This window comes from Tympanuchus pallidicinctus, unplaced genomic scaffold (genome assembly GCF_026119805.1).
Source record: "Tympanuchus pallidicinctus isolate F22 unplaced genomic scaffold, pur_lepc_1.0 scaffold18, whole genome shotgun sequence".
Lineage (NCBI taxonomy): Eukaryota > Metazoa > Chordata > Aves > Galliformes > Phasianidae > Tympanuchus > Tympanuchus pallidicinctus.
The window spans coordinates 7,073,271-7,085,633 of NW_026294699.1; the positions used below are offsets into that span (position 1 = coordinate 7,073,271).

At 44.4% G+C, this 12,363-nt stretch overlaps 1 protein-coding gene across 2 annotated transcripts in view; it reads right to left on the reverse strand.

The window, feature by feature from the left end:
- Window positions 1-840: 840 nt before the first annotated feature.
- The window catches only part of XYLT1 (xylosyltransferase 1), a 145,057-nt gene continuing 133,534 nt past the window's right edge, over window positions 841-12,363 (reverse strand). For both annotated transcript variants that reach the window (XM_052680114.1, XM_052680113.1), the window contains exons 10-11: window positions 8,611-8,944; window positions 841-1,467 (exon numbers count right to left, since the gene is read on the reverse strand). In XM_052680114.1, the coding sequence (XP_052536074.1) occupies window positions 1,145-1,467; window positions 8,611-8,944 (657 nt within the window). In that variant the 3' untranslated portion in view covers window positions 841-1,144. The remainder of the gene's footprint in view (window positions 1,468-8,610; window positions 8,945-12,363) is intronic.

Genomic DNA, 12,363 nt, shown 5'->3' on the forward strand with positions numbered 1-12,363 from the left:
GAGCACTGAGAAGCAAGGTATTGCTCTCCTTCATGTCCAGCTTTGGTCAGGAACTCTGATATCCTGCTCAGCTTTCTAGGTGCCCTGGCAAATTTTAATACCCTTCTTCACGCAGAGCTAGCAGATCTGAGACCTAAGGAGGAAATTAGTGTTAAGACTTACTTATTTGTCACTACTTAAGGAAGAAATGTGTTGCAGATTTAGGTTCCAATCTTACTCTCACTGATAAAAATAATCTCCGACTCTAAACTGCAAGGGCAAATGCCACTGTTTTACTGGTACTGAGCAACTCCACTGCTTGAGAAAATACAGCAAAAGTGAGCAGTCACTGCCCAATCTACGCCCAGTGATGCACACACTTCTGTGCAGGAAGTCTGCAAAATACGGAGTGCTGGTGAGCTTAGAAAGACCCTGCACATTCCAAAGGTCTGAATCCAGACTGCTTCTTGGTCTTTCAAAATAATATTTGAAGTAGCCAGATCCTGAACCTGACTACACGAGAAATGAAAAGCTGATACTGCCAAACACCAGTGCCACGTAGAGTTTATCATGAAATTGGTCTGAAAACCTCTGAATGTAACCTGAAGGCCCTTGCTTCGGCTCACATTCCCTAACTAGGATGACACAGACAGCACAGCAGTTAGCTGTGTCCAGAATTACTTTATGTTACATACAAAAAATAACAATGAGGGTGTACCATAATTATTTCATGTTCTGTAAGGTAATCCGGCCATATGGGATACAGCCTGCAGTAACCAACCTCCCCAGGAAGCATAAATAGAAGGGAATTTTGCTGTGATTTATTTATGGTAGCAAAATAATTAAAGCCTATGAAACACCAGAGGTACAGACAAATTTATTTTTAAAAAACACCACTTTTAGCAGCTGTTCCCTCACTGCCCTCTCCATGGCTCACTGCTGCTGCTGCTTTGAGGCCCACACGGTGAGCCAAGCCACTCCAACGGAACTGATGGAGAGAGCAGTGCCAAAGGCCTTGTCAGATTATTTTTTAAGAAATAATTACATTGCAATATGTAACAAAAAAGTATAACGTTCCCTTAGGTGAAACCTAGCATGAGATTCATGTTGGAGCAAGGTTCGATTCCCTTTTAAGACCCTATGCCGAAGGAGGGCGTACCGGCTGCTACCTCAAGCGACCGTCGGGTTTGACGGGGCCCAGCTCGGACTTGGGGTCGGGGCTCAGGGAGCTCCAGGCAGTCTGGGTGCAGGCCTGCATGACGGGGCAGGCGGTGGGGCCGGTGCTGCAGATGTCCACGGCCGACCAGACGCTGCTGACCAGTGAGTCCACCCAGGCGTCCAGCCGGGCGCCCACCAGCGCCGCGTTCCTCTTGGCCTGATCCACGCGAGCAGCGCTGACTGGAATGTTTAAGACTGGGTTCAAGCCTTGGAAGCTCTGCTCCATGTATGCGTTCTTTGGAGGCCCGCTGTGATATTTCATGGCTTCCTCTGGAGAAGGCAGAAACAAACCACAAAATTAGAGTGTCGAAGAAAACCTTTGGGGTTTAAGGGTTCAGCACAACTAAAAGGTGGGCCCAGCCTTGCAGCTCCTGCCCATAGCTGGAGCCTGGGCAATGTGCAGTTCCCTCCTGTGAAGAACTTATTCTGCATTCAGGAAAAGCCAATGTTGTCTCTCTCCCCAAGAGGAGGCCTGCAGATACGCCCTGTTCAGCTGGTTACCCCGCCAACATCCACACAGACTGTGCTTTGAAATGAGGGAATGGCTGAAGGAGACCCGAGGTGAGAGTGTTAGAAACTGTGGTCAGACTTCAAGTGTTATCAATGTCTTGTCTAGCAGGAAGAGCTCAGCCTGGTTTTCTTCTAAACAGATTGCCCTTCCCCTGTTATGGAAGTCACAACTCTTGTATGCAGTATCTGCCTCCAGAAGCCACATGGTGACACTCTGGCACCAGAAGGACAGCAACCTGGCCTTGGACCGACCAGGTAGGGCTTGCGGAGCTGCGACCCCAGCAGAATTGCTGGAAGCACTCCAGTCTCACTGGGAAAACGCTCTCTAAAGACAATCATATTTCAAGCAGTTGCACTGAATAATGGATCAAACCCATTTCCCTTGCATTGTGGTTGCTTTTCTTAGAGTAACTCCTCTACCTCAGCCAAATGCAGTACATCGTTAGAAAAAATCACTGTCAGAGTGCATAACACCTTCAAAGACCTTCAGACCCTCAGCCCAGTCTGAGGCTTGCTGACTTCTGGAGGTAGCTGAGGTGCTACTCATACGCCCAGAATGTGTGCCTCCACAAAAATTCACTCAGTGCCTCTAGGGAGTAAATTCTCAACTCTTTCTTTCTGTTCTCAGCTGACTTCTCTACCATCCTTGTTCCCGGCAGCACAGAGGATATGTTCAGCTCTGCCAACATATACAGTCTAAAACACAAAAAGGGCCCATTCAGGGCACTCCAGGCTAGGAAAGCCACTGGGTTCAGATATCATTTAGAGGCCAGGAATTACATATTCACGTCTACAATTCCTTCCACATATCCTTGCTGCTCACACTGAGCCCTTTCTTCCACACAGAGGACAGCATCTCAGGCATTGGCAATAAATCAGTATGTTGATTTAGAGGGAAAAGGGACACTTAATTGGAGCTCTGCTGTTACATTTGCAAAGTCTTTAATGTCAAATGCAGCGCAAGTCCATTACTTCAAATCCTCAATTAAATCAGTTCAGCAGATCCCCATCGCCATTATACATGCTTTAACTATTCCTATATTCTATACCTATCTACTGCCCGTTTTCCTTTAAATGAATAGACTAGAATAACTTCTAGTCAAAAGGAGTTTGTTCCATGCACTTATGTCAGAAGTGTGCTCTGCCAGAGCTCTACAGTTTAAGAAACAGAACGAGTACACATGATTAAATTTCCTCCTTTGGAAGCAATTAAATATGGAAGATTGTTTGTCAACATATTAATTAAATAGGAGTATTATAAGTAAAAATCCCCGAACAAATAAGATTTGGCATTGCTAGCAGGATCATCTGACTGAAACAGGCAGCTCAGAGAGCTTGCTGAATTAAAAGCTGCTGTGCATGTGTTTGCTGTGTGGAACAAGAGAGAAGTTTTTCCAGACAAACAACAGGATGAAACAGAACTCGCCCTGACTCAGATTTTTCTCAGACATTCCCACCTGCACACTGCTGTGTGGTTCTACACCACTCAGTGAGTGCTGCACTCTGCTGCAGACCAGCTGTGCTGCATGGATGTGCCTGCAGAGACAGTGCTCAAAGTGGATAAAGGAACTGAAGGGAATCCTTTGTTTTTAAAATAACCCAAACAAGTATTACCACGCAGAGCTGGTTAACAGCAGTCAGTGCAGAGCTACGCATCAATAGAAAACTCTAAGGGTTCAACCCAGAACCCTCTCCTTAAGCCTCCACATCTTTGTTCAAGAGTTCACAAGAGAAAGTAATGACCTCTCCTCCCTGTTCGCTGCCCATGCTGCTCATTCACACTATGGGAGATGTTGGGTGCTATTCCTCTTTGCATTAGAGACAAAAAAAGAAGAGATAATAATGACCTTATAACCTACTGGGCTGGGAAAGCAAGGAGATGTGGATCCCAAGCCCTGAAACACTGCACAAAGGGAGGCTGGAGCTACTGTGCATCATTTTGAAGTGCTTACTTACACTTCAGTCCTTGCTCATGAAAAAAGTAATGAATGTAAGGCCTGCCTCCACGAGATGTGGTTTTATACATTTAAGACTCCAGTCACAGCAACCAATTCAAAATTAACTGGACTGCAGACAGTAAGCCAGATATTTTTTTCCAGTGAAAACATCCATATGGGCCTTTGAGGTGGAAGACTTACCAGTGCAAAATATGTTCCACTGACTTTAAATTACAGTTTGAAAAAATAAGTTATTTTTTGTGCCCCGCTGCCGTTTGCACTTCACTCTGGGAGGGCATTTCCCTCCTCAACTGACTTTCCTTAGCATTACTTGTTTGGGCTGAGCACACAGCCTGCAGTCAGCTGCACAGGCTGAGATCTCAGCAGTTCTGTGTGGGTTTGTTCTTCATTTTGCAGAAAAACCAAATGAGGTTAGACAGAGAGTGGGCTACGGAATGAAAGCAGCAGTTACCTTGGTACACATTAAGGCACTAGACCTGTGGTTTTTTTTAAGGAACACAGAACGTACAGCTTTATTTCCTTACTTGAATTGCATTGAAGCCCTCTGGCAAAGAGGTAATTTTTTATCGACATTTGGTTTGTTTTCTCTTGCAGCAAACAAGACAGTGCTGCATTTGCTCATTGCAAAGCTAATCGACTCCTTGTCAACTGGATCTGAACTAAATTTCAAAGCAAATCCCTGTCTTCAGGGTTTTTCTTGGACTGACGATTCTAGGGCATGTCTACTCTCCTGCAGACACAGGCCTGCCTGCTGCTGTTACTACGTTCATCAAGAACGTATCATGTCATAGCTGGTTAATTTAAAGAAATCACAGCAGTTCTGACACAAGTTGCCACCCACTTTATAATCCGTATAGACGCAATTAGAATTGATTGAGCCATTGCAAATAACCAACAGCAAAACAAAGGTTTCCCAGTACATAATTAAGCTGATCCATAAATATGGATTAGGTTAACAGGTTTCTGAGATGTATGTGTGCATTGTGGGGTGTCTGCCAATGCCTCCAAGCCTTTGAAAGAGGCGCCTGTAGCTGGAGGGCACTGGGACCATGGGGTGGTGTTTGAGGCTCCCTGTCCAGCTGTGGGGCAGCAGGAGCTCCATGCCAGGAGCATGCAAACGCATCAGGAACCAAACATGAAAGGTGCCTCTGCAGAAGGATGCTCTCCTTCCTTCCTTCTTTGCTTGAGGGAAGAGGTTTTCAAGTAATTTATTTGTTTTCAATCTAGTCTAGAATGGGCTTGAGGTCTGGGGCTTCATCTCGATTTACTTTATTTAGGTTTTATAAAACTACATTAAACACATGGCAACTCATTAGTACCACTCCAGCTGGGACACCACCATCAAAGCTTTGTATGAATATAAACTCAAATTTGAAAATGAATTGGTTTGGCTTTTTCCCTGTATCTCTCAGTGCTTCAGGGAGATGTGTGCAGTCCCACCTGGGAGGAGCACTTGCACAGACTTTGTGCAGCAAAGAGAAAGAGAGATGATGGAGAAGCAGATCCAACCTCCATGGAATTTGCTGCCTAAAGCATACAGTAAGAAACCCTCATCCTTGTGTATAGCCACATCTTCTAGCCATCTGTCTCCCTGTCTTGCATCCTCCACATTATATTTCCTTTCTGTCTTGGCCTGAGGCATCCCAATGGCCTGTGGCAGCTTTCCTGTGTCCTTACAGTGAGCAAGGAGAACTTGGCTCTAACACAGTCAGCCATACAGTGAGACACTCTGAGTCACCATTTAAAGAAAAAACAAAACAACAACAGAATCTGGCTGTGCAGGACACAGGGAGAAGGAGATACTGGTGGACCAAGTGAAGCTCAACTTGCTTTTTCCAAATGGGTTATTTGACAAATTCACATAACTCACTTTATGTCCTTCCTCCAAACATGCAAAGACCTGAAGAAATTCCTTGGCCAGAATGATCTGCTGAAGGCAGAACTGATCAGAGACAGAACTCAGAGAAAATAGACACAGATCTGAATGACTGGAGGGGAAAGAGGAGCAATAAAGAATAAATAGCATGAGATTCTAAACTTTCCACTGAAATAGCTTTGGGAGCCTCGTTTTCTGTGGAAACATCCCCAACCTCCAAGTGTACTCAATCATTCCATGTGAGAACGGATCTCGGATCTTTTATGGGTCCAGTCCTTGTAAAGGGCAACAAATGCCTGTGTTTAAACAATTTACATTCTACCAGTTATGTGCATCTGGACATAATATGCCAGGAAAAAGCCTGTCCCTGATTTCTCCTTGTGGCTTTACTTGCATGCACTAACTCTAGGCCAAAGCTAATAAATAAATGAGAATAGAAAACGAATAACTAGCTGCATATGCTGTTTTTATAAACTGCTAAATGAAACATCTTTGCTGGTAGCTGGTCCCAGAATTAACTTTTTTAGTTCGAACTGTAATCATGAATTTTGAGAGAGATACAGGAATGAACATGTTCTGCTTCATTTAAGAGAGGAGCAAGTTGCTCCCTTCATGGTGTAGGGAAAAAGAAATCAGCTTTTGTGCTCTGTGCTGGTCAGTAGATATGCAGTGATTTAGGAAGTACAGTGACAGTTGTCACGTTCTTGCTCTCGAGATACAACAGCCTGCTGCCAGATTTGGGCAGATACTTTTTAGACAGTCAGACTGTGCACAAATATGGGCAGATCGTTATGTAGGTACCTATGTGGACTCCGGTTTCTACATCTGGAATGTGTGAGACAGAGTCAGCCTGATCCTGATGAAGCAAATCAGTGTGTATGTGAATGAAAAAGGCTTCTGGAGGAGCAAATTATCTGCAGTGGAAATCTTTCTGACAAGAGCTTTAGAGCTTTTCTTTTTTACTCAGGGTGAGGGAAGGACAAAACTTGAATCCCTAATAAAACATACTTTTCTCTTCTGCTGACAACTCCTGGCTAAGGCTGATGTATGTTTTATTTTCAGTGGGACAAGACAATAATACTATTCCTTCATTTTAGAGGATTTTTGGCAGCTTTCACATTGTTTACAACAGTAACAGAAATTGTTCTTTTAGAACTTCTAATTCTTCTGTCGTATTCTCACAATGCCTTTATTTGGCACAGAGAAATATATTTAAGTAATAAAGTGGTGACAAACTGACAAAAGCTTGAAATCAAAGCTAAATGACAATTGCCAGCACAGAGCACAGTAACATCACTGAGACAGAAAGCCTTGAAAAAACCCAAACAAACAAATCTGCATTGTAAATATCATTCTAACTAGAGTGAAGTGTCTCTCTCTGCCCCTGTAATTAATTTTCTCCTTTACCTTTGTGCCTCAGCCACAGGGAGATTATGCATCCCAGCATCAGCAGCAAAGTGCTCCTGAGGCTTTTCCTAGATAATATTGTTCCCTGGCTTTGTATTTCATTCCTATGGTAGATTCTCATTACCATATGAATAGGGCTCTTTAACAAGAAATATGAGCCAGATCTTCTCTCAGTGAATCAATGGGACAACTTTTTCTTTCTTATTTGTGGCAAAATGCAGGGACTCCCTGATTCCAGTGGAACAATTTGAGATTCCGCCTTTGGACAGAGGGCTTTTGCCTTCCCACCACAAAGCATGGGTGCTGGGCTGAAGCCTCACACATGCTTGGCTTTGCTCAGCACTCTCACATAGCAAAACACAGCAAGGCTGCTGGCTACGTGCCACATTTTCAATCCAGTCTGTGCCTCAACTGTTAAATTAGCAAAGAATGTGGAATTCATTCACTTGCAGGAGATGAATCTCTAACAGCCACGTTCAGAAGCAGGGCTGCTTCAAACTTAAAATTCTTTCTACACGCGGTGTTTTTCAGAATGTATCATTGCCTAGCAGCTAATAAGAGCAGCAGGTTGTCCGTGGTGCAGTTTTTCCTTAAGAAACGATGTCACCAAATGCTACAAGGAGAAATCAGCATGTTGGCTGTCCTGGTGAGAAATGTGTAGCATCAGGCTCCCGCTGAGCACGATAAGGGCGGCATTAGCGCTCAGCAGCTGTCTGGTGGTGCGTGTGTTACAGAAGCAGCATAGTGCTGGAAGGTGGAGGCCCGACTCGCTTTATGTGCTGCTTCATCAGGAAGAACAACTTCTGAAAAGTTAAAAGGGCCATTCGTGTATCTCTCAATTTTAAGCTAGGGATATTAGATGGAAGCACTGGAGTGCATTAAGAATAACAGTAAAGACACTGCTGACAACAAACCGGTGTTGATCACAGCGAACAAGACTGTACTCTCCCTCCCAGCTCATTGTACCTGGCACTGGATGAAGAGCTGAGCACCCAGGCATGGGCTGCTGCTGGCCCTACGGCGGCTCAGTGTTGCTGTGGTGGGAAAGAAAATGGTTTCCCTGTGTGAAGTCTGACTGGGTCTGATGCTGCACACACCAGGGCTGCTGCACCTACTGGTATTTCTGTAACACGTGTGTTTGGCATGTACTGAGCAGGCTTTGGCAGGGATCAGGCAGAAGTGAATGCCTGCACATGACAACCTGTCAGGTAGCTCTGGCCTAGAGTTATTTTCCTTGATTCAGTATTTCATATATTAATGTTTTATATCATTAAACACACAGTCTTTGCCAAGATAGCTGTTTAAACGCCTGTAACTCTGTATGAGCAAATGTGAATGCACAGCTTCAGAGAAGGGTCCGTTTTTCTTTCTAAGTGATGGCTTCTATGACAGCTGTTATTTCTGAGTCTGAATTTCCCTGGATTTTGAACAGTGTGTATTTTAAAGATATAAATAGACTTTCGTTCAAAGTGGCTGTCTTGTACAGGCTGGATACAGACACTTCACTTGTCTTGGTGCGACAATTTCATCTGATTTACTATTTATAATATTCCTCTATTTTCGCTGTTTCCAGTGCTGCACTACTTCATTTTTAACAGTGGCATTTACAATGAATACAGACAAAATAACTGTATTATTCCAGTAACAAATATTAAAACTTACCTTGTTTGATAGGCTGCCGATTTGAGAAGGTGAGAGGCGTAACAAGGAATTTGGTTTCAGCTACCTGGACCCAGTGGTGCAGAATTTTTATTGTCCAGACACCAGGCCTCAGGGGCAAATTCAAGGGTGGTTTGTAGTGAGTAAATTCTGCGCTGGATTCAATGAGGATGTCGTACGTCGCTGCTATGACGTTGACTGGGTCCACCCAAATGACAGTAACGGTGACGTTGGGGCCTTTTCCCCATTTCTGCATGCCAACTGGCTCATCTGTTGGCCCCAGGAGACCGCCGAAATTCCGGAACAGCCTTTCCTTGGCATCCCACTCCGTGCCAATCTGAAATCAGAGACCACACCACTGCTAGCATCATCTCTGCAAGCTGAGACTGCCACGTCAAATAAGGGCTCTCAAGACACAAGCTGTATTTCTCAACTTCCACAGGGTACACAGATGAGTACTATCATACTAAGAGGGATGTAATAGGCTCCAGTAGCTCTCCATTTCTTCCACATGAAAGCAGTCAATAAAGAACCAAGTCCAGTGACCGAACACTGACTATTGCAATGCATAGGTCCTATTATCTCCTGGGATATCAACACGTGCAGTACATTTGAGAGATGGAGCCTGCAACACAGACCTAGCCAGCTAGTGCTAAGAGTAAGGATGAGGCTTGTGCTGACTTCAGGACAATTCACATTGGGCCCTTTACTACAATTTATGCACGAGATGCTGTTTCCTTGCACTCCCTCCCCACATGATGCAATTATTTCTGGTAAACTCTTTTCTTACTGTCATAATAGTGACACTGTTTTTTTAATTATTCCTAACTAGCAGTAAAGCAGCTGATTCACAATCTAGCGTAAATATTTAATAGACCTTTCCTTTCTCAGGAAAGGTCTATGAAATATGAAAGCAGCTTTCATATTTCAGTGTTCTTTACGTGAATTGTAATGGTTCACCCATAACCCACAGGGTGATACAAATTTACGAGCTGTTGCCATTGAGCACTTGTACACAACTGAAAAAAAATCCATCTGTAAACAGAGAGCAATAAAATGTAATAATTACCCTTCTTAGGTCAACTTTACTTTTTACTCTTCCAGCACCAAGTCTGTGGGGGCTGCTCTGAAAGTAATGTCACCTGCTTTATGTCGGCCCATGATGTCAGAGGCGGCTGTTGGTGGGATGGCAGCAGAGGTTGAACCTTCCCACCAACATCCTATTGCATGGTGTTGCTGTGTGACAGACAGCAGCAGAGGGGCACTCTGACGTGGAAGGGTAGATAAAGCAAAAAAAAGTGGAACTGAATTCCTCCATGCAGAAAAAAATGGTGCCCACTGACATTCATGGACACTTGCTGACCACTGATGGAGACCAAACAGTGGCTGTGAGCACAGCTGAGGCAGTGGGTAGTGTGTTTCAGCAACAGTGCCATCCAAGCAGCTATCAGACAGTGTGTCATCTCTGCTGGTGCAGATTTCTATATGAGCGCGGCATGGAGCTCTTGTTCATCACTGGTGAAAATGCACAGCTAATGCTGGTGACTATGCTTTTTGTAGTGGAGAATTTGCTCTATTAAACAGTGCTATTATGCTCTTTATATCTGTTGCAGTTTCCATGCAAATAAACAGGTGGCATTACTTTCAGAGCAGCTTACACAGCGTGTACTTATGGGGCTGACAGTTAACAAACCATTCTATCCATTCTCAAAAAGGCAACAGAGTGGATCACGCTACTGAATGTCACATATTAGCTTTTGGTTGAAGTGTCTGTCTTCCTTGTCCCATAAGGTCCTGATCTCATGACCTCAAATCAAAAGCAATCAGTATCAAAAAAGATTTGAGTGACCTCATGGGAAGGGAAGAACAGAAGAAGCCCTTGGCTCTTTTTTGCAAGCAGACATCTGATGCCATTCCTTGGAGAGACATACAGATGTCTTCACCAACCCGGTACCACAACCTTCGTAGTCCTCCTGGTGCTCTTTGGCTTTAATCTCCAAACAAACAGCAGTGACGACCTATGAGTTGATCATGGTCTACACAGAAACCATGGGGTTCTCTCAGGTGGTCTCTGGAGTCCCATGCACACGCAGACAGGATCCTCTCTTTCACTAAATGTGGATACTGAAGATTTCCCCAATGCTGTCCTGTCCCTCATATTAACCTCACATGGGTCATGGGCAGAACCTGCTTTCCTGAAAGTGTAATGAATGATTGTAGCCAATTTGCTTCAAAGATTTTTCTTCTAGATTTTACCTTAATTGATGAAAATAAGTGGTCCCAATTTAATGTTGAAATCCCTCAAATCTGGAAAACTTAACAACTACCTGATATTTATTACCACTGTTGTGTATTTTGGAAACTGTCTGGTCCTGAGACCAACTTAAATAAGTCCCTGTGTTTGGCAGACAAATTACAGGAGGACTACTAGCAAAAAGCTACAAGGCCAGTAGAATAAAATTCTAACATCCTAAACTCGTCCTTCTTCATATGAATTCCTCTACAGGACTATGACACAGCAGAATAAGAGACAAAACGAGCCTTCTACTGCTCTGCCATCAGCCCAGCAGTGCCTGCTATTTCCAAGGTATTTCACCTCACATACCAGCTAATCAAACCTGACAGTGCAGCCCAAATATCAGACTCAGCAGTGACTGCCTTGAGGAGCTGTCAGAGCCAACTCTCCTGACAAAGCCAACTGAATATGTATGGAAATAAGCTGAGAAAGAAAATTTCCTGACCAGATCCCACCACCTACTCCACTGACCCTCGTTGGGTATGCTGATATCACGCCTACCTCTCAAGAGACCTGGAAATAATGAAACCACAACACGTGAAGCAAACCTGCACCCTCCTGGGCAAAGAAAACCCTGTAAGGAACAGTTGCTTCTGCCACATCTGGTATTTCTTACTGAACTGCTCCTTCAGGAAAGCAGGCTTTATCCTCAAGAATTAAATACGTTAAAGGCTTCCTTCCCAAACCCAGCAATGTTCAGAGCAGTTAACAGTATCAGGCCCAGACAAACTGGAGGTCGTGTTTCAGTCTATGGCTGAAGTCCCTCTAAAGCAGTGCTGACCACAAACCATATGAGAATGTGAATAGCATCATTCAGAGATCTTACCATCCAAGGATTTCCTAGAGATACCAGAGAAATACAAACTAAAACAGTATTCAGGAAGTGATGCCAGCTTTCCTCTTGGAGGGGGTCCTCCCACCATGAGACATACCTCACCCAAAGGCCTCTGCCTTCAGTTTGAGAAGATTCCACCCAAACCAACCCATCACCCACCGCATCGGCAGCTCCAGTCCCAGGATGGGAGCCAGTGTGGAGCTATAATCCTGCCATGCAGACAAAGCCCACAATGGAAAGCAGAGGGTGAAAGATGTGGTAGAAGCAACCAGTGCCATCTCACCGACGGCCACAGGATGCTGGAGAAGGGAAGGCATGGAGCTAAAGACATCTGTTGCAGGATCTGCCCTTTATTACCAGTTGCCAGTTGGGGGACATGCTTAGAATCACAGAATCACCAAGATTGGAAAAGACCTAAAAGATCATCCATTCCAACTGTTCACCTATTCCCAATAGCTCCCACTAAACCATGTCCCTCAACGCAACATCCAGCCTTTCCTTGAACACCCCCAGGGTCGTGACTCCACCACCTCCCTTGGCAGTCCATTCCATGCTTTCTGTGCTGCACAGCTTACAGGATAAGCTAGTTTTAGAAGCTCCATGTTTTAAAAAGAATTTTACTTAA